This window comes from Danio aesculapii, chromosome 16 (genome assembly GCF_903798145.1).
Source record: "Danio aesculapii chromosome 16, fDanAes4.1, whole genome shotgun sequence".
Taxonomy (NCBI): domain Eukaryota; kingdom Metazoa; phylum Chordata; class Actinopteri; order Cypriniformes; family Danionidae; genus Danio; species Danio aesculapii.
Window position 1 is genome coordinate 43,980,741 of NC_079450.1, and position 22,954 is coordinate 44,003,694.

At 42.4% G+C, this 22,954-nt stretch overlaps 1 protein-coding gene across 1 annotated transcript in view; it reads right to left on the reverse strand.

Annotated features, from left to right (window-relative positions):
• The window catches only part of enpp2 (ectonucleotide pyrophosphatase/phosphodiesterase 2), a 70,011-nt gene that overhangs the window by 23,204 nt on the left and 23,853 nt on the right, over window positions 1–22,954 (reverse strand). Inside the window, 6 exon segments of the mRNA XM_056474754.1 lie at window positions 331–458; window positions 1,070–1,101; window positions 13,813–13,938; window positions 14,018–14,126; window positions 14,371–14,443; window positions 20,877–20,942. Of these exon segments, the coding sequence (XP_056330729.1) occupies window positions 331–458; window positions 1,070–1,101; window positions 13,813–13,938; window positions 14,018–14,126; window positions 14,371–14,443; window positions 20,877–20,942 (534 nt within the window).

A 22,954-nucleotide genomic window follows, 5' to 3' on the forward strand; every position in this document is an offset into this window, starting at 1 on the left:
TGTTAGAAAAATTATATTATTACACAACTTGCGTTACATTTAATATGTTATCCCCAACATTGGTTTTTAGTATGCCTAGTAAGAGCTTGATTAGCAGGTCTAGGTGTGTCTAAATAGTTAAAAATAGCTAAACTCTGCAGGACACCGCCACCCCTGAATTAGCTAATTACTCAGAACTAACAGCACACGACACAAAAGTTAGGTCTATTGTTTTTCTATTATACTACTACAATAAATAAATAATATGCAGACCACAAATACCACTATTATATAACAGCATTTTAAGATGTTGTATTGACTGGAAAATAAGAAAACACTCATGTTACTTACCGTGCAATGTGCCATTTCCTCTCCACCATCAAATGAATCTCTTCAATTCTGTCGTTATTGGCATAGTGCAAACGTTTGGGAAGATGCTGTTTTAAGTATGGCTTGAAGTGCTGGTCTGGCTTTTTACACTGTAGGAAAACCAAATGTTATTTTTAGAGAAGTTAAGGTGGATTCTGTAACTGTGTACTGAGATATCCAGAATTAGTTTTAGTTTAAACCACATCAAACACTCAATATACAGTGGTCCCAAAGGTTTTTTTAAGTATAGTTCCAGTCTTTGATTATGATTGGTTGAGCCATGTTCAATGCTTTTGTAAACTATTCTACATATGTACACTTTTGACCAATTTGTTTTGCTTGACAACCACTTTTGGCAGAAGAATAATGTCTTTATTATTTTTTTTATATTTAGAAATTTTAAATGCTTAAATTAATATTTATTAAAATTGTATTAATAATGTCCACAGCGCAACTAATCACAATTAAAATGGAATATGTTTTATGAGTAGATGCCCTTCCAGCCACAACCCAGCATTGAGTGTGCACTAACTTGTGAATGCTGAGGGCTGGGAATCACCCATACACACACAACAGTCAATTTAGTTTAGCAAGTTCACCTATACCATGTCTTTGGACTGTGGAGGAAACTGGAGGTTACATTTGGCCCACTGTAAAGCATTTAAAAAGCAAATTGAATTTACAAATTATACTATAAAACATTTTAGAGAATGTCACTTACTGTTAGGTTTGCCACAACTGCTTTTGCATCAACTAAAATGACACAAGGGAAGAGAGAGAAACACAGAGAGAAATATCTTTCTCATGAATAGTGAATAGTACTCTGTAAGTGTTAATCAGCCAAGAAGAGAACATTTTGAGACAAGGTTATTATATATATATATATATATATATATATATATATATATATATATATATATATATATATATATATATATATATATATATATATATATATATAGGAGAAAGTTTACCCACTGTTTCCTTGGTTACTGTAAGAGCTTATGTGTCGAGCCGGGCGGTTTCGCACCACCCCTACACATGCAGCTCTTTCTACTAATTTCTCTTTCCCACACTCCTCGTCAGACAATGAGAGGGGGTGGGACTGGACTACTGATTTCCAAAGAATGGAAATTCAATCAGAGACCGTCCCTGCCAAAAATCAGCTCCTTTGAATTTCATGCAGTCACCATTATCCACCCCTTCTACATAAATGTGGTTGTCATCTACCGCCCACCGGGTACATTAGGTCACTTCTTAGATGAACTGGATGTTCTTCTCTCATCTTTTTCTGATTATGACACTCCCTTGTTGGTGCTAGGTGACCTCAACATTCACATTAAAAGACCTCAAGCTGCTGACTTCCAGACTCTGCTTGCCTCTTTTGACCTCAAAAGAGCACATACCTTTTTTACACTCGACATTGCTTCGCTGATCAAACACTAGTAACTCCACTACAAACATGGGATCATTTCCTTCTGTCTCTCAACATCCACATTACTCCTGAGCCGCCACACACTCCAACTCTAGTTGCCTTTCGCAGAAACCTACGCTCTCTCTCACCCAATAGACTATCCACCATTGTTTCAGCCTCTCTTCCTCCATCTTGCAAACTCTCTGCACTTGATACGAACAGTGCCACTGATACACTCTGCTCCATACTAGAATAATGTCTAGACAGACTATGTCCTCTTACATCCAGGCCAGCCCGTGCCAGTCCTCCTGCACCCTGGCTCTATGATGTCTCAGTGAGCATCGCTCAAAACTTCGGGCTGCAGAGAGAATTTGGTGAAAAACTAAAAATCCTGAACAGATCAAAACATACCAAACTCTTCTGTCCTCTTTCTCGGCTGAGGTTACTTCTGCAAAGCAGACATACTTCCGTTAGAAAGTCAACAGTGCCACCAATCCTCGCTTACTATTTAAAACATTTTCCTTCCTCCTCTATCCTCCTCCTCCACCCGCATCCTCCACACTCACTACTGATGACTTTGCTACATTCTTTTGCACCAAAACTGCAAAAATCAGTGCTCAATTTGCTGCACCTACAACAAACACACAAGATACACCACCAACACCATTCACACTCACCTCTTTTTCCCAGCTCTCTGAGTCTGAGGTGTTCAATCTCGTGCTATCTAGCCATGTAACCACCTGTCCGCTTGATCCCATTCCCTCTCATCTCTTGCAAGCCATTTCTCCTGCAGTCATACCAACACTGACTCACATAATTAACACATCTCTTGACTCTGGTTTATTCCCTACTTCATTTAAGCAGGCTAGGGTAACCCCACTGCAAAAGAAACCCAACCTGGATCAAACGCTACTTGAAAACTACCGACAGGTATCCCTGCTTCCATTCATGGCCAAGATTTTGGAGAAAGTAGTGTTGAATCAAGTCCTGGACTTTCTTACTTAAAACAACCTCATGGACAACAAGCAATCTGGCTTTAAGTAAGGCCACTCAACTGAGACTGCCCTGCTCTCGGTCGTGGAGGATCTCAGATTGGCTAAAGCAGACTCTAAATCATCAGTCCTCATCTTGTTGGATTTATCAGCTGCTTTTGACACTGTAAACCACCACATCCTGCTATCTACGCTTGAGTCACTGGGCGTTGCAGGCACTGTTGGTTCAGATCTTACCTCTCGGACAGGTCATTCAGGGTGTCTTGGAGGGGAGAGGTGTCCAACCTACAGCATCTAAACACTGGAGTACCTCAGGGCTCTGTTTTTGGGCCATTTCTTTTCTCCATCTACACGACATATTTAGGACCAGTCATCCAGAAACATGGATTTTTCTACCACTGCTATGCTGATGATACCCAGCTATACCTCTCTTTTCACCCTGATGATCCTTCGGTTCCAGCTCGCATCTCAGCCTGCCTGTCAGACATTTCACACTGGATGAAAGGTCATCATCTTCAGCTTAACCTCGCGAAAACGGAAATGCTTTAAGTTTCTGCCAACCCGACACCATAACTTTTTAATCCAGATGGATGGGGCAACCATTACTGCATCCAAAATGGTAAAAAGCCTTGGAGTAACTATTGATGACCAACTAAACTTCTCTGACCACATTTATAGAACTGCTCGATCTTGCAGATTCGCACTCTATAACATCAGAAAGGTCCGACCCTTCCTATCTGAACATGCAGCTCAACTCATTGTTTAAGCTCTTGTTCTCTCCAAACTGGACTATTGCAACTCTCTACTAGCCGGGCTTCCAGCTAATTCTATCAAACCTCTTCAGCTGCTTCAGAACGCAGCAGCACGAGTGGTCTTTGATGAACCCAAAAGAGCACATGTCACTCGGCTACTCACCCGTTTGCACTGGCTGCCAGTTGCTGCTCGCATCAAATTCAATGCTCTGATGTTTGCTTACAAAGCGACCTCTGGCTTTGCTCCTTATCTGCTCTCACTTCTGCAGATTTATGTGCCCTCCAGAAACTTGCGTTCTGTGAATAAACATTGCCTTGAGGTTCCATCCCTAAGAGGGAAGAAATCACTTTCCTGAACTCTCGCATTCAATCTGCCCAGTTGGTGGAATGAACTCCCTAACTGCATCAGAACAGCAGAGTCACTTGCTGTCTTCAAGAAATGACTAAAAACTCAACTATTTAGTCTTCACTTTCCTTCCTCCTAATCTGTAACAGCCTCTCTGGCTATACCGCTAACTGTACTCTCTCTCAAAAAAAAAAAAAAAAAAAAAAAAAAACATTACTAATGCTTTGCTTCTTAGACTTTACACACCTGAAACTTGCCTATAGCACTTATTCACTGTTGCTCTTATAGTTGTGTAAATTGCTTCAGTAGAAGTAGTACTGCATAAGTAGAACTAAAACATTGCTGGTGTAGTGGGCAGGGTCACCATGACCAACAAAGCAAACAAAAACATTTGACCACCATTTTTTAAATAACAGCTAAAATGTTGAAATGATTGTAATCTCCATCTATACAAATTATGGAAAGTTGTAAGACCATGTTGGATTAACTGTGCTTAATGCTGATGTAGGTTCTCAAATTTCTGAACAATAGCAATTTAATGTCCACCAATGTTGATGGTGTGTTTGTGTCTGCCACTTCTGTAATATCAGTGTAATATCATTCAGTGCCATGAGACATGGCTCTGTAGTTGCTCTCTAGGCAGTGGAAAACCAAAAGCCTTTAAAGGGGTGGTCCAGAATGTAATTTTAGGGCTTGGTTGTGTTTATAAGATGCAAAGCAATGTGTGCTCTTGTTTCACTTGAAGGAAATCATGTTATTTTTTCATATATCTTACTTTGATTATATACAGCTACTCAGCTAACATGAAAACAACTGTCATATTTCCTAGTTTTTCTGAAAGGCCCGCCCTCAAGTGACTGTGATTGGTCATCTGCCATAATGTGCTGCACTTCTCCACGTCACACCCCTACAGGCACGCGCTTTTCTGCTGTGTAAACAGTCAACCTCCTGCCCGCTCTCTAAAATAAAATCTGACATGTGTAACGAGTGAAAATGGGCTGCGGCTCCTTTAAGAGACATCGCTATTGCATGTGTCTATGTGTGTGTGTGTGAATGTGTGAACTTTCTGTAGACGTGTGTAACATGTGTGCGGGACTTTCTTTTTCTCTGATGCTCTGATTAAGTTACTTTCTGCAATATATCGTGACACTACTGACAGAAGAGTAAAGCACAAGTTGTGGGATGAGACCTGTGTCTCAGTTTTGCTTGGAGGCAATCACATTGAAAGAACCAAAACAAAAAACAAAACAAAAAAACAATCAGGTCATATTATGGCATACTTTTTAAACTCAGTTTATAATAAACAGGCTGCATATATTCTTTTAGAATATCATGACACAGGAGAATCCAAATAAATTCAAAATGTCACCATTACTTCTTTGGTTAAGAAACCTCAATGAATATTCACTGTGGAAATTGTTGAGGAGTCAGTTTTCATAATGGCTGCCAACATAGAGACTGTTTGCAGATAGGATGCCAGTCCAGTGTTAAAACCCAAGATGGACATCAATCTAGTATAACCACCCAGGATGGCAGTCAATCCAACATCAGCACCAAAGATGTCCATTAGTTTAGAGTCAGCACCCAAACTCTAAATTGCCACTCAACAAGATGGCCACTGGTGTCAGTAGCCCTTTCTAAATCATTTAATGAGATCACCAGAGAGATCCTGACAAGATGGCCAGCCACTCCGAGTAAAGGCTGCTGTTCCAGGATCTCATCACTGACAAGAGGCATTAGTCCAGCCTTTATTTTAAAATTTGAAAATGCTTTTTGTCTATCTGATCTGAGGGGTTTCTGAGATATTGCTTGACTCTGTTCAAAAAAGGGGAAACAAAATTGCAATGAATTAAGTTTTATTAACAAAAGAATAAAAATATTACCTATACTACTGAATGGACAATAAATGAAGATCATACGAATTAATAATATACAATATACAAATAATAGTTGTGCCTTGAAGCATGCAATTATTTAGTTATTGTGAATATCAGTTGAGTTGCTTTTCAGTGGATCAGCCTTTAGTAATGACATTTGGATTACATTGAACAGAAGCAGCTTTAATTAAAACAAGAACTACACCCTCTACCTTTTTTCTGCTGGCCTGACTTGCTGGAATGTTTCACAATTCTAAATATTGTGTCTTTTTATTTGCTATTCTTCATCTTTGTGTGACGGGTATTCTGCATGGACATAAAGCAGCATTGCCCTGGTAACACAATGGGAACACCTAGGGATCATCACTTTAGGCCAATCGTGATGGCTGTCACTAATCAAGACATCACACAAAAGATTGCTTGAGCCAAAGAGGAAGCACTAGGCACTGCGACACAGAGTAAAGGAGGACACCTAATGCACCCGAGCATTTATCAATTGACCTACCTGTTTATTGCAAGGCTTGTAAATAAATACACCCTCTGGGGCTTCACTCACAGTTCTGCCATGTTATGTGCTTCTTTGCCAACTCACAGTGGTGGAGAATGCGAGTGAAAACATCCCTTGCAGATTTACCGTTCATGCTCTTTGTTTTCTCACTTCTGGAATCTATTCACAGGCGCACTCCTCACAAGGAAAAGATTGAAGAGATCCTGAAACAACTCACGGAAGTTAGCATCCACCAGCAGCAGTTCTATAAACACCTTGCTGACCACCAGGAGGGGGCTGCACTCCGTCTCTCCACTACTCAAAATATATTGCTACCTGACCCAATTTGATGACATGGAAGCATACTTACAAATGTTTGAGGGTACAGCGACCAGCAAAGGCTGGGAGAAGAAGTACTGGGCAAAAGCACTGGTGCCCCTGTTGCCTGGCAAAGCACAAAGTGTGTATTTGTCCCTACCTACAACAAGAATAGATAACTATGAAGTATGAACTATGAGTTTAGCCCGCATAGGCCTCTCAACTATTTATGCCTCTCAGATGTTCCATGGCTGGGAATATTAATCCCGCCAGTCCACCCAAGCTCAAGCAGTAGAATTAATGATAATTTTGCAACATTGGCTGTTAAATGGATCACAGACTGTGAGTCAAGTAGCAGAGAAGGTGGTGATCGACTGGTTGCTGAGGGCTCTCCCACATTACATGTGGCAAGCGGTCAGCAAAAGAAAACCAACGACAGTGTTGAAGCTGGTGGACACCATCGAGCGTTTGTCCATAGGTAGGCACCCCAAGAAGCCCCAGAGATAAACTTAGAGATTCACAGCCAGAACTACACTGCTAGACTCAGGAAGTGCAGTCACCCTGGTATACAAGAGAGTTCTAAAGCAATTGGTAACTTTAAAATTATTGCTCCCAATAACGTGTGTTCATGGTGATACTCGCTATATGCCCACTTGCAGGGTGAATATCAAGATGGGAGCTGAGTCCTGGCCAGTGGGGATCCTTAAAGACCTACCTAAGACTATATTGGAACTGTTGGGTTGTGGCTGGCCAGGACTGGAAAGACCAATTGCCCTTGCTTCATAGTCTCCCAATTCATGCAGAAGTCAGCGTCACTGGAGGCAGTCGAGGGGGGAGGAACATCGGCCAGCCCTTCTTATGTCTAACAGTGGGAGAGATGGTGAATCCCCCTCCTGTGATTCTAACCTATTTTTGATGCGTTCCAACAGGTCAAGATGACAGTCTAAAATGCTGATGGGGACAAGTCAATCAGATAGAGGGTGAAATCATTCATCCTGCTTCTCATCCTCTCCTACACAGTATAGTTCAGAATGGCCTGCTTTACTGTGTCGGCTAGCGGAGTGGTGAGGAAAAACAGTTACATGTGGTTCCAAAGGCAAAGACAGAGACAAACGTGGAGTTGGCTCACTCCCATCTGCTGGCAGGTCCCTTAGAAGTGCAGAATACCATTGAGCGAATACCTGGAGGCCAAGGTGAAGAGGTTCTGCAAGGCATGTCTGACCAGCCAGCTATTGTCACCAAGAAAACTTCCCGTGCCAACAGAGTGCATCAAGATGAACCTCGCGGGGCCATTGCCGAAGTCAGGCCAGGGGCACAAACACATTGGTGACATTGTGACCAATTTATGTCGATATACCATTTATGTCTCTGCTAATGGCTGACCTTTGCTGGCTGCTGAAGACCAAACAGATCCGCAACATGTGTAAAATTTTTTTTCTAATCAAGTTAATCAATTTAACCCCAAAATTAAAAAAAAAGTAACTGTGTGATCATGTGTAACGAAGCACACTGTTTATGTCTGTTCTTTGCGAAGTATTGCCAGTTCCACTGCCTTACCAAGCGTTTTCCTACTGTTGTGTTTGCTATTGTGTTATGACCTTTTTGCCTGCCTTTTGACTACTGCTTTTTGGATTTTGGACTCTTTTTGTTTTGGACATTGTTTGCTTTTTTCGGACTGCCTCTTTGTTTGATTGACTTAGCCTGGTTAGGATTACGATTCTGCCTTTGTTTTAAGTTTGCTGTTTACTTAATAAACCTCCAGCGTTTGGATTCAACCAGCCTCCATGTCTTCACCTACGGCTCCCTCACAGAATACTTCGCCTAACATCAATCCAGCGGAGGTTTCTCAGTTACAAGCAGCTTTCAACTATCAAAGTGAAATGCTATCTGGATATCAGGAACAGCTGATGCATCTAAGGGATGCCAACGACCGTCTCACCCAGTACATCCATTCTCTCCCTGCTCCTCAAAGCTCACCGGTAAGACTGGCATTACCTGATGAATTTGATGGTTCACCAGAACTTTGTCGTGGCTTCATTCGTCAATGTAAAGTCTTTTTCACTAGTCAGCCTGAAACATATACTCATGATATGAAGAAATGCGCTGTAATGATGTCCTTATTAATTGGGAGAATGATTTACTTGAACAGTCTTCGTTTGACCATTTTATTTCCCAACTCAATTAAGTTTTTGGTTATCCTGAAGGAGGACAAGACATATCTGAACTATTGCTAGATCTCAAACAGGGAAATCGCACTGCTGCAGATTATGCTATTGACTTCCGAACATTACCTGCACAAAGCGGTTGGAATGACGTGGCTCTCAAGGCTGTATTCAAACGAGGACTGAATACACAAATACAAGCTGAATTCGCATGTAAAGCAGTTGATTTATCTTTTAATGATTTAATCACTCTAGCTATTAAAATAGACAACTTGATGTGCAACACTCCACGCTCACGCCGGGTTTTACCGATCAAATCTGAACCTGCCATGACAAATCATGATGCCCCAGAACCCATGCAGAGAGAACGACGACAGCGGGAGAATCTATGCTACTACTGTGGAAGTGAAGATCACCAAAATGCTGCCTGCCCTCTCAAGACCAAGAAGAGCCATGTTCCTCAATATCATCAGTATCGTGAGTACCATTGAAATTCCCCATCGCCGTAATTTTCTTCTGGAGTGCAGAATTGAACTTGATACTGATGTTCAATGTATTTCAGCATTAGTAGACTCAGGATCAGTGATTAACATCATCAGTCAAGAACTCACGGACAAACTTAAGATTCCTAGAACTCCCTGTGTCCCAGTAATCAACATAACAACAATCGACAATGACCCTATTGGTTCTGGAATTACTGCTACCACTGCACCCGTGTCTCTCCATATTGGACTGTTTCACAAAGAAACCATCACCTTCTATGTGGTCCCTTCATGCAAGTACCAAATGATATTGGGTCACCCATGGTTTCCGTTCATGATCCTGTCATTTCATGGAACCACGGTGAACTCACTAACTTATTGTATTAACAATTGCCTTACAAAAACACTGTAATTTCCCTGCCTTTCCACCAGCATCGAAAGCCCTGAAACTGAAGCATGTCTGACTCTCCCAGCTATCTATCACCAATTTGCAGATGTCTTCAGCAAGTCCAAGGCCACACAACTTCCCCCTCATCGACCCGGTGACTGCGCTATTGAACTTTTGCCTAACATGTCCCCTCCCAAGAGCAAAGTGTACCCTATCTCTCGTCCTGAGACCCAAGCTATGGAAAATTACATAGAGGAGGCGCTTGCGTCCAGTTATATTCGACCCTCTACATCACCAGCGGCTGCTGGCTTCTTCTTTGTAGAAAAGAAGGATGGTGGGCTGCGCCCTTGCATCGATTATCGGGGGCTAAACAGTGTCACAGTTAAGTACAGATATCCACTACCTTTAGTTCCATCTGCATTGGAACAGCTAAGAGAGCCACACATCTACTCCAAACTTGACCTCAGGAGTGCTTATAACCTAATTCGAATCCGAGAAAGGGATGAGTGGAAAACAGCCTTCCTGACCACTAGGGGGCACTACGAATATCTTGTTATGCCGTATGGACTAGCTAACTCACCAGCGGTATTCCAATCATTTATTAATGTTTCCATGATCTGTTGAATAAATGCGTCATCACCTATATTGATGACATCCTGATCTACTCTCCCAATCTGGATCAACACATCAAGGATGTCAAGACAGTCCTCACACGCCTACAACTTCACCAACTCTACGCCAAGCTTGAAAAATGTGAGTTCCACGTCTATAAAACTTCGTTTCTGTGGTACATTGTTAGTCATAAGGGAGTGGAGATGGACAAATCAAAAATCCAAGCAGTCACAGAATGGCTTCTTCCAAAGACAGTAAAGGAACTCCAACGATTTCTTGGATTTGCCAACTTTTATCGCCGGTTCATTCGAAACTATAGTTCCATTGCCGCTCCCCTTACTTCCCTCCTTAAAGGCAAACCAGGTAAACTGGTGTGGAATCCATCTGCTGTCAAGGCTTTTGAAAACCTTAAAACTAGCTTTACCACAGCACCCATCCTAAAACATCCTGACCCCGAATTACCCTTTGTTGTAGAAGTGGATGCTTCGGACTGTGGAATAGGCGCCATACTCTCTCAACGACATGGCAGTCTAGGCAAACTACACCCATGCGCATTCAGCAGAAAGGAATTATGATGTGGGTAACAAAGAACTTCTTTCAATGAAGGCAGCATTGGAAGAGTGGCGCCACTGGCTCGAGGGAGCCGTCCACCCATTCCAGATTATTACTGATCATAAGAATCTAGAATATATCAAGGGAGCCAAAAGAATTAATCCCAGGCAGGCCCGTTGGTCATTGTTTTTTACACGCTTCAATTTCTCTGTCACTTACTGTCCAGGCAGTAAAAATCTCAAAGCAGATGCTCTCTCTCGCAGATATGAGACTGATTCAACCCATCAACCCAACATTCCCATCCTTCCATCAACAGTAGTTATTGCTCAAATAAGTTGGGACCTCATGGAGGAAATACAGCGAGCACAACAAAATGAACCAACCCCACCTGAATGCCCACCTAACCGTCAATATGTTCCTCTAACCCTCAGGAATCGCACTCTCCAATGGGTACATACCTCAATAGGCTCAGGACACCCAGGAATTTATCGAACCATGACTCTAGTAAGAAATGCATTCTCGTGGCCTTCCATGAACAAGGATGTCACCAACTTTGTCAAATCTTGTACTATTTGTGCCCAAACCAACACCCCTCGTGAACTTCCCACCGGCCTACTACAACCCCTGCCCATTCCACACCGTCCCTGGTCACATCTGTCTATTGACTTTATTACAGACTTGCCTCCATCCAATGGTTTCACAACTATTCTGGTGATTGTAGACAGATTCTCAAAAGCATGCAGATTGATTCCATTAAAAGGACTACCCACTGCCATGGAAACAGCTATAGAACTCTTTCAACATGTCTTCCGAACCTTTGGAATCCCGGAGGACATAGTGTCTGACCGGGGTCCCCAATTCACATCAAAGGTGTGGAGAGCCTTTTGTAAACACCTGGACATTAATGTCAGTTTAACTTCGGGCTACCATCCAGAGTCAAATGGTCAAGTAGAAAGTCAATCAGGAAATAGGTCGTTATCTCAGGTCTTACTGCAGCAGAGAACAGAATAAATGGAGTGAATTCCTCCCTTGGGCAGAATATGCTCAGAATTTCCTCACCCACTCATCCACAGGTCTCACCCCTTTTCAGTGTGTATTAGGCTACCAACCTCCCATGTTCCCATGGTCAGGAGAACCTTCAATGGTGCCATCGGTGGATGACTGGATTAAGCGTAGTAAACAGGTGTGGGACAGCGCTCATGTGAGGCTTCAGAGAGCAATCCGTGCTCAGCGGATTCAAGCAGATCGCAGGAGACATCCCCACCCCAACTTTCAACCTGGCCAGAGAGTCTGGCTTGCCACCCGAGATCTCTGTCTACGCCTACCATGCAGGAAGCTCACGCCAAGGTATGTTGGACCTTTTGAAATTCTTAAACGAATTAATGAAGTTACATACCGTTTGGAGCTTCCTGCTAACTATCGTATATCTCCTTCCTTTCATGTCTCCCTCCTGAAACCGGTCCACCCTGCATCTGACCCCGGCCCCTCGAGTCCTGAGCCTCCTCCACCTTTGGAATTGATGGCACACCTGCTTACTCATTTAATGAGATCCTAGACTCCCGCCGTAGAAGGGGACAGTTGCAATATCTGGTGGACTGGGAGGGCTATGGACCTGAGGAGAGATCGTGGGTGGTCTCCAAGGATATACTGGACCCATCACTGATACAAGAATTTCACCAACAACATCCTGATCGCCCTGCACCGCGTCTAAGGGGTAGACCTATGAGAAAAACACCAGGAGGTGTTCGTAGAGGGGGGGATTCTGTAACGAATGTGGTAGATTATCATTCATCTGTCCACCAGAGGGAGCTCTCTCCTGAATAGTGATTTGCTCAACGAGTTGAAATTTATTTTGTGTGTACTTTCCCTTTTGGTTACTGATTTAAACTGTAAGTACTCTGAACTAACAAAACTGCTGATGTGACTGTAGGATAAACCTGGAAATACACATCTACTACTCTGCATGCAAGCCCTCAATGCTCATCTTGCTAGATTTTCTGCTGCTTTAAACACAGTGAACCAACAAATTCTATTGCCAACCCTCAAGACAATGGGCATCTCAGAATCCAAGCACTTAACTCTCAGGCATTCTGGGTGTTTTGGAGTTAAGTATCTGAGCCACACCATCTTGCATTTAGGTACCTCATCTACATGACATCACTATCTGTGTCATTCTGAAACATGGCTTTTCCTCCCACTGCTATGCCAACGTTGCCCAAATCTACCTCTCCTGGCCCAGCTAGAACTCAATCTTCTTGGTGTGAGGTGATATTGCTAACTACTGTGCCAGTCGTCCACCCTTGACACATAACCATACTTCTTTAACCCTTTCACATGTAAGTTTTAAATACTCTTGATCAATACCCCTGGGTGAGTTTTTTTAATGTGACCTTTATTTAGAATGCACTTTAAAGTCTAGACTGATCACACTGATGTGGTTGTACGCATGAAGAAGTTAACCCCAAAACAGTGTTAAAAAGTCATGGGGTTGTAAACATAGGAGAAGTACAGTTTATTACATGTTCTTGTGACATGTTTATGAAGCTCACAGAATGGAAGTCCCTGACGCAGAGAACCCACTAATGGTGCCAAAAAAAACAATTATACAATGTTCCTGTAACTTGTGTGTCCTGTCTCTTGGCTGACAAGTTTATATTAACTTCTCTGTCACCTCTGTAAATCATCTTGCATTTTATACAGTTAATTGGTGACTAACATAATGCTGGATAACACACTGGCTAGATAACTGATGCGGCCTATAATAAGCATTATAAACATTGTGAAATTCCTCCTGCATTCACAATAGCGCACATCAGTTATTGCTACCTTTTGGTGTAGGGAATCTGTAGTAAATATCTGTTTATAGTTATTTATATATTTTTAAAAATGTACCTATTAATTGTATTGACTGACATTAATTGTGAGAAGAGGCATACAGACAGCCGCCAGTGTTCCACATAGAGAAGTGATCTCACAATCAACTAGTCTATCTGGAAACACGTAAATAAAAAGTAACACTACTTGATATGCCTTGTCTTTACAAAAGCTGTGATTCCTTTTTTTTCTTTCTTTAGTTACTAACATTTAGAGTTGTTGGGATTTCGGGCCCGGATTCTTCCCAGTGAGCCAGGAATTAAGATGAGGTCCTCAGTGTTGGATACATAAGAGCTTAGGAACTCTGTTTTGTCACAATGAGCTTCTTCCATACCTGAAGAAGAAAAGAGATGTTAATGATCTGCTAAACAAAATGATGCCACCCCTAAAGCCCCAAACCAGTAATGTAATACCATGGTCTCCAACCAAAATGATATTGATACAACGGTGCAGTTTCATCTGTTTCAGGCCATTCATCAGCTGTCCAATCACCTTATCAACATCCCTTAGTGCACTGTTAAGCTGTACAGTAAAGAAATATGTATATAATACTAAAAGTGAAAGATACACAAACAACATCAATAATGTTCAAATTTACTCAAGGCAAGTTTGATTTGAGATTAAGCAAAAGTCTTTGCTGTGAGACTTTGGTTGAGAGTTTGTTTGCATAACCTCTACATTCCCAGCATGACAATCTATGTCTATGTGAGTGGACTGTGTGTACTGTATGAGAGATTGAGACTAGGCTTGACTAAAGCCTGCTTACCTCTGTGCTGTGGGGTCCTAGTTTGTGGCCATATGAATCCAGCTGTTCAGAATGCATTGCATAAAGATATGGCCTGCAAAACCACATATATCTGTCAACTTTTAATCATATATTTAATCACACACACACACACACGCACACACACACACACACACACACACACACATATATATATATATATATATATATATATATATATATATATATATATATATATATATATATATATATATATATATATTAGTGCTGGGCCTTTATCGGCATTAACGTGCTGCATTAACGCGAGACTCTTATCACGCGATAAAAAAAAATATCGCTGGTTATCTATTCTCAAAGTTGGGTTGGGAGCTGGGTCTATTCTACGCGAGCTATGATGACTTTCACCTTGATAGTTTAGCGTGGATGTATACCTGATCGGTGAGCCGTCTGACAAACAAATGCCCTTCTGAATCAAATCAGCAGGATGCCTGACTTTAACTGCAGTTCAGCAGTTTCACTTTAACTCAACATTTCATTCATACGCCATGACAAACTGGGGTATTAGACGCAAATAAGGAGCAAGGACTGGTGAGAGTGTTATAGAATGTAATAACGCTCGCCAAACGTAAAGAAAAAAACTTCCGCATTTCGTGGTGTGTGTGTGAGTGTATGTGCGTGTTTTGTGTGTGTGTGTGTTTTGTGTGTGGTCCTTTACTGACAGCCGCCTGTGTCTTGGATCTTGTTGGAAAATATAGCGAAAAGTCCTACATGACGGTATTAGTTTGATTGCAGTGTTTACTTAAGTAATGCCACTAATATATGCATACGCCACATGTCTTAAATCCATTTCTGTTTAGTTCAGTTATGACTTTAGTCACATTAAGGTAATCAAAAATCTCTGTTTACATAGCAGACTCTTAATCAGAGTATTCATATTAAAATCGTATTAAAGTATTGTTGCCCATGTAAACATACTCAATCTTTGACACACCGTCAGAGCTCTGTGAACTTGACATTGAGAAGCAGCATTTTCTGTATGTACATACATCAAAAGCAAGTATGAAATCACTGTTTGGAGCTTATGTAGGCCTACAGTTCAACATTCATGTTTAACTGAATAAACAGTTAGTAAACACAAGTACATTTTATTGAACATAATCTATTTTCATCACCAATCATCTATAGAACAGTTTCTCAAGCAGCTTATGAAGCATTTTGGAAATAGGAGATGAGCCACTGGTCTAATAAATCTAGATCAATCTAGATTAAAGAAATGTATCTATGCCCACTTATAATATATATATATATATATATATATATATATATATATATATATATATATATATATATATATATATATATATATATATTATATCATACATTATTCCTTCCCCCTGGCAATTTCTAACTTAAAGTTACTTTTATTCAACCAGCACATTTTTTTGACTGAAAATGAGTTTTCTCCCAAAGATAAGACAATGCAAAAGATCTTGGTTTTTTATATTTGAACAAAACATTTAAGAAATTAAAATAAGACTTTTATTAGCTCAGGGATGCTTAACCCTGTTCCTGGAGATCTACTTTCCTGCAGAGTTCAACTCCAACCCTGATCAAACACACCTGCCACAATTAATGTGGACCTAAACAGCACTTGACAATTACAGGGAGGTGTGTTTGATTTGGGTTGCAACTGAAATCTTCAGGAAGGTAGATCTCCAGGAACAGGGTTGGTCACCCCTGCATTAGATATTGAGATGAAAATCTTGAGACACATTTTCAGACCTAACACTGGTCCAGCGGATCATGTGGATCACTGGTGCTGTGGATCATGTGACCTAAGTCCAATAAAACACCTCTGGGACATTATGGTTCATTCCATCGGATGCCACATGGTTGCTCCTTAGGCCGTCTAGGAGGTCAATGATGCTCTAATCACTATCTGGTAGGAAGTACCCCAGGACACCACCCATTGTCTTATTAGGAGCATGGCCTGAAGTTTTTAGCCACGAATACAAGCAATAAAAACTAAATAAAAATGAAATAACGTTACGGTTACTAAAGTAACCCTTCGTTCCCCGAGGGGGGGAACAGAAATGCTATGTGGAAACTTCCACTTAGAGACTTTCACGCTCAACAGCTAAGGGACAATCTTTGTGGCGAAGGAACATAGCATTTCCGTTCCCCGAGGGGTTACTTTAGTAACCGTAACGTTCCCCTTCGGATGGGGAACTCCAATGCTATGTGGAAACTTCCACTATGGGGAAATCTATGGAATACGCCACAACGAAAGAACCTTACCGTGTCCCTGGCGAAGGGTGTGCCACGCAGTAGAGCGAGCGCACCTACAACGCCCCGAGACACAGTCTTCCAAAGTGTCCCCTGGCCCTTACTTACCTGTTCAGGAACAGTTATATTTTTCGGGGAGTCGCAATAACCCAGTAAAATAGATTTTAATACAACAGTACGTTGGGAAAGCGTTCAGTCCCGCTAGGGAGGATGCTGCGGAGCTCACTCGCTACCCAGAGGGGAGACCTGGAGGCAACCTGTGAACTAGCCCAGAGATGGGGAGGCCATGCATAAGGATGGTTAGCGGGGAGGGAAGACACGAGCCCGCCTAGATGGGGGGACTAAACCGTGGCTGAGCGAGCGTATGGGATCGCCAGCGGGGATCACGCATAGCAGGCACCTATACCCAGAACGTGGGCTGACCAGTGGGCATGCCAACAACGTAACATCCTCCACTGAGTCAGATGCTGGGGGCCTCGGAGGAACTCTGCAGGGTTCGCCAAATGGGGAACTGAACTGACAAAGCTAAAAAAGCAGACGTATCTCCGGGTTAGGGAGAATGGCGCAGCAAGCGTGTTTCGACACCTCAACCGAATCGTTTCCTCAATCACCAAGGGTTACCTAATACCCTTGAGGAAACCGGCTCCACTCGCAAAATGTAAAACCTTGCAAATGGATTGCGTGTCACCCAACCCGCAGCTCTACAAATGTCTGTCAGAGAGGCGCCGCGTGCTAACGCCAAGGAAGATAGACGCTCCAAGTAGGGTGCGCTCTCACCCCCGGGTGACACAGCTCACCCTGGCTCTGATAAGCGAGGGAGATGTCATCCACTATCCAGTGGGCCAACCTCTGTCGTGAGGAGGGAGAGTTCTGATATCCAGGTCCGGTTGGGCCAGAGAGGCGCAACTAGCAAGACTTGCTCCTCGTTCTCCATGACCTTGCACAGTAACTGCGCGAGTAGGCTCACTGGGGGAAACGCATATTTGCGCATGCCCCGAGACTCGGGGTGGAGTCGCCATTCTCCCGGGGTAGGAGCTGCTGTGATAGCCCGTTGGCTGCACAGTTGAGCTCATCTAGGATGTGAATAACAAGCAGCGACTTCAGCCGCGAATGACAGAGGAGCAGACGGCAAGCGAGCTGAGACATGCGGCGGGAGCGTATACCCCACATACGGTTGATATATACGCTACCGCCGATGGGCTGTCCGTCCTGACCAGCACGTGTTGCCCCCTCAGCACCAGTAAAAAGTGGCGCAAAGCGAGAAACACTGCCAGCAGCTCTAGGCAGTTGATATGCCAATGCAGCTGGGTTACCTTCCACAGGTCCACAGCAGCATGCCCGCAACACAAGGCCCTCCAACCCGTACTGGAGGCATCTGTCGAAACGACAACATGCCTGGATGCCTGACGTAGGGGCACTCCGACCCGTAGGAAAGAGGGATCCCTCCAGGGGGTGAGGGTGTGGCGACACAGCGCAGTGACAGTCACTCAGTGTGTGCCCGCGTGCCGTGCGCGTCTGGGGACCCGATTGTGAACAATGCTGTAGTGGTCTCATATAGAGCAATCCGAGCGACGTGGCCGCGGCTGTGGATGCCATATGCCCCAGGAGCCTTTGAAAAGATTTTAGGGGGACCAGCTTTTTCCTGTCGAACTCTCTCAGACAGTTCAGCATTAGCTCGGCGCATTCTCGTGAGAGAGGTGTCCTCATGTTGATCGAGTCCAGCTCCAACCCGAGAAAGGAGATGCTCTCGGTTGACCTGAAACCCCAACAGGTGGAGGTGCCGGAGCACCTTGTCTCTGTGCATAATGAATTGCTCCCGAGAATGGGCTAAAATCAGCCAGTCATCGAGATAATTAAGCATGCGGACGCCCGCGAGCCAAAGGGGCATGAGGGCACCCTCCGCGAGCTTGGTGAAAACCCGCAGAGACAGAGAAAGCCCGAAGGGGAGGACCCGTACTGCCATGCTCGACCTTCGAACGCAAACCGCAGTTTTGTGCCAAGGAAGTATGGAGACATGGAAATACGCGTTCTTCAGGTCTATTGCTGCAAACCAATCCCGAGGACGAACGCATCGGGTGATGCGCTTCTGCGTAAGCATTCTGAAGCCCAGCCTGTGAAGGCAGCGGTTTAAAACGTGCAGATCTAGGATTGGCAATAGCCCACCGCTCTTTTTGGGCACGATGAAGTACGGGCTGTAAAACCCGCCTTCCATCTTGGCTGGAAGGACCGGCTCGATTGCATCCTTTGCCAGAAGGACAGCAATCTCCTCTCAAAAGACAGGGGCGGACGCAGGGCTGACCATGGTGAAATACACGCCCGTGAACCTAGGAAGTTGTTTCGCATAGCCGAGTCTGATCGTACAGATGAGCCATTGCGATGGGCCGGCCTGCGCTAACCAGGCAGGCAGAGCCACCGCAAGTTATCCCACCCGCACGATCGCTGACGTGCCAGCTGCCGGGCAGCATGGAGTGAGTGGGCTCACCTGGGGAGCGCTGGGGTCCCACGGGAGAGCAGGAGACGAGATGCAGGAGGGGCTGGGAGTGGGAGAGAAAGGAGAGAGGTCTGCGAGCTGGAAGGCATAGCGTCCCAGACTGGCAGTGTTCGGGCTGTCACATCCGGAGAAGGGGAAAAATGCTCTTTCATTGAGGATTTGATGCCGTTTTTTTTTACGCCGTTAAATGAAGTGCCCCGCCCTCCAGCAGGGAAAGAGCAAATTCCCTCTTCCCAAGATGGTCCGTCTCTGGGACGATTCGCGGTTCGTTTACCCGGAGGGAGAGAGCAGGTTCGAATCCTCATCAGACCTTGACAGCCCACCCTCCAAGAATGGTGAGGACGGAAGCGCATGCAGACCAGGCAGAAAAAAGTGCCCTCAAGACTGCGTGAGTTTACTGTGCACTTCCGTGAAGAAAGGGCCGGGAGGCTTTGAAGGTCTTGCCTCTTTATATCCTCCGCATAACATCTAGTCAGTCCGGCCATGGGGCTGGGGGATAAACCATCACCAGGCCCACGGCCGAAGCAGCCCGAGAAAGCATGGCCATCATGTCTGCTTTTTAGATGCCAACACCGCACTCTCCACCCCGGAGGGAGGGAGCGAGCGGGTTCGCATCCTCATCAGACAATGACAGCCCATCCTCCGATGCAGCGATGGATATCTGACCCTCGGTGTCATCATGTGAGAGAGCGACCATCCAACGACGGAGTGCTTCTCTTCACCTGAAGCTTGGATGGAGTGCGTGGAGGAGCAAGAGGTTGCGGATTTACCATCAGATCTGCCAACAGAGTGCCATCCGCAGCGCAACAGACATGACATCACAGTGATGGCATGCACTGCCCACGAGCACCGCATTAACATGCTGGACCCCCAGACATGAAACACTGTGCTCGTGCCCATCATCCGGGGACAGAAAACCACCGCATCCAGAAACGCATGGTCGGAGTGACGTCTTGAAAAAGACGTGCTGCACGACCGTGTTGCTCTTTTAGGAAAGCTTTTTTTTTCTATATACAAACCACTCTTGGAGGACCGGACCCAAAGGATGCCAGGCAAGGGAGAAAAACCCAGTTCGACCATCTGCCACTGCGTATACACGCTCTGGACCGGGAGAAGCTGCTTCTTGATCTCTCTCTGTCATTTCATTGACCCGTTTTTATACTCTTTCAGATGATTGATTTCTGACGAAATCTCCATAGTGGAAGTTTCCACATAGCATTGGAAGTTCCCCATCCGGAGTGGAAATACAATTTTTGGAGTATGGTTAAATTCAGCCCTCTGTACGTTCAGAATTTTCAATGCCAACAAAAGATGTGGATTCGTTTTGATCCTAACACTTTATCCAGTTATAATAAGGCAGTCTTATCCTCTAAGTAAATAAAAAATAAATAATCAAACTAATCTTGTCACATTCATTTTAATCATCACACTATTTTTGCTGCCTGTCATTGTGTTTATTCTGACATCTAACATAGAGACGCAGAGATATTCAAACACCCCTCTATTTTGAAAAAGGGATGGCTGATCCAAAGACTGGCATATTCAGCAGAAATTAATAATTGGTCAGTAGAATATATTGAGCTGAAATTCGCAGAAACATTCTGAGGAAACCCAAGAATTATACTACATTTTGTGAAAATAAACATAATAGGTGCCCTTAAATCAAAATAAATAATATAACTCGATAACAATATTAGCAATAAATGTTAATAATGTATTTAGGGAGTGTTTACAATAAATACATACAGACCTCTCTGCATCGGGAAGATGAAGCCATTGCAACATGGTCAGAACTCTTCTTTCCAATGGAATGGCACTGTTAATATACCAAACACCAGAATTGGTATTTAAACATACATCATATGGATGGAATGTGCACACAAAGAGCTTTTTAAAATTTTTTTGTCATCATATTCAAATTCAAACTAATTTCAGATGATTCAAATTTTCTGGACAAGACAGTTAATTTATAATATATTTGTATGTGACATGTCAACTAGAGGCCTGAGCAGCAAGTGTATGTGATTTTTTAAAATTCTTTTTCAAATATTTGCCAAACAACATTTAACAAATCAACAAGTTTTCCCACAATATTCCCTATAATATTTATTTTTCTTCTGTAGAAAATCTTATTTGTGTTATTTTGGCTAAAATAATTTTTTAAGGTCAATATTGTTAGCTCCCCTAAGCAGTATATGTTTTTGATTGTCTATAGAACAAACCACTGTTATACAATGACTTGCCTAATTACCCTATACCCTTATGACTTGCCCAGTTAACCAAATTAACCTAGTTAAACCTTTAAATTGCACTTTAAGCTGAATACTAGTATCTTGAAAAATATCTAGTGAAACATTTTTTCCCTTTGCCCTACTGTCATCAGGACAAAGAAAAAAATCAGTTATTACAAATTAGTTATTAAAACTATTATGTTTAAAATGTGTTGAAAAAAATATTTCCCCACTTTCCACCAACTCCACTCATCCTGGTCTCCTGTCCAGTTGTATCAACATTAGGGGTCACACTTTACAAAAAGGTTCATTAGTTAAAGTTAATTAATGCATTTACTAACATGAAAAAACAATAAACAATACATTTACTACAGTATTTGTTCATGTTAGTTAACATTAGTTAATGAAAATACAGTTGTTCATTGTTAGTTCATGTTAACTCACGGTGCAACAATGCATTAGTAAATGTTGAATTATGATTAATAAATGTTGTACATGTGTTGTTCATGATTAGTTCATGTTAGTAAAGGCATTAACTAAGGAACCTTATTGTAAAGTGTTACCACATTAGGTATCAACATTTCATATGTGTTATTTAAAAAACTGTATACATCTTTGTAAAACATTGACAAGTTTAAAATATAAAAGTGCAGGATAAAAGGTCTTATTCAAAAAGAAAAAGAAATGAATAGTTCAGATGCAAAAACCTCAAAATGCCATATGAATTTTTTTTCTACGTTAAGCACTTTTATCTGGCTCCTGCATGTAGGTTCAGTAATATTACTTTAATGCCATAGAATAAGCCCTTTTTGTCATCTTTGAAGTGAAATAACTCAACATAAACAAAGGAGGATAAGAAAAATATCAATTTTTTATGGAAATTTCAGACGGTACTTAGAGGTTTTTGCATCTGAACTCTTCAAATGCTTCTTGAATCATCTAAAATTACTTTTCAATAATACCTGTTAGGGCTGGGCCATATGACAAAAAACATTTCCTTGAGTTTGACTGATTCACAATTTCGATTCCTTCTATGTGCAGTCAACTGAAACTGAAAAAAGTTACTACAATGACTGAAGTAACATTCTCTTCATTAGTAACTTGAAAACCAACCTCCCAACTTCAAAAAATTACAAGCACAAGCTAAAATGATTGAGCACCACTACTATACTTGTATATTAATAGATATATTGTTTTTAAAAACAACAATAATCAGAACTAACAAAAACCGACAACTTAATTCAAACTTATGCTGTAATTATTTGTTATTTGCTCAATAATTCCAAAATTAATGACTAATAATAAATGATAATAATAATAATAAATTACATTTCTCTCTATCTTGTGTGTGCTGCCACCTATGACTACCATGAGTTTTCTGCTACAGTTACAGTCCAACAGTTACATTATGAAAATCATACAGTCAAACAACCAAATCAAACAGTGGATTGTGTTAAAAAGCATTGCAGTTTAAAACATATTTTTGCACTATTTTTATATCTTTGTCAGTTTAATTTATAAATTGTTACAAAATATACAAATGTAAGTTTAAAATCAAATTCAAAACTGAAAGCTGCAAAGATATCATCAGAAACTA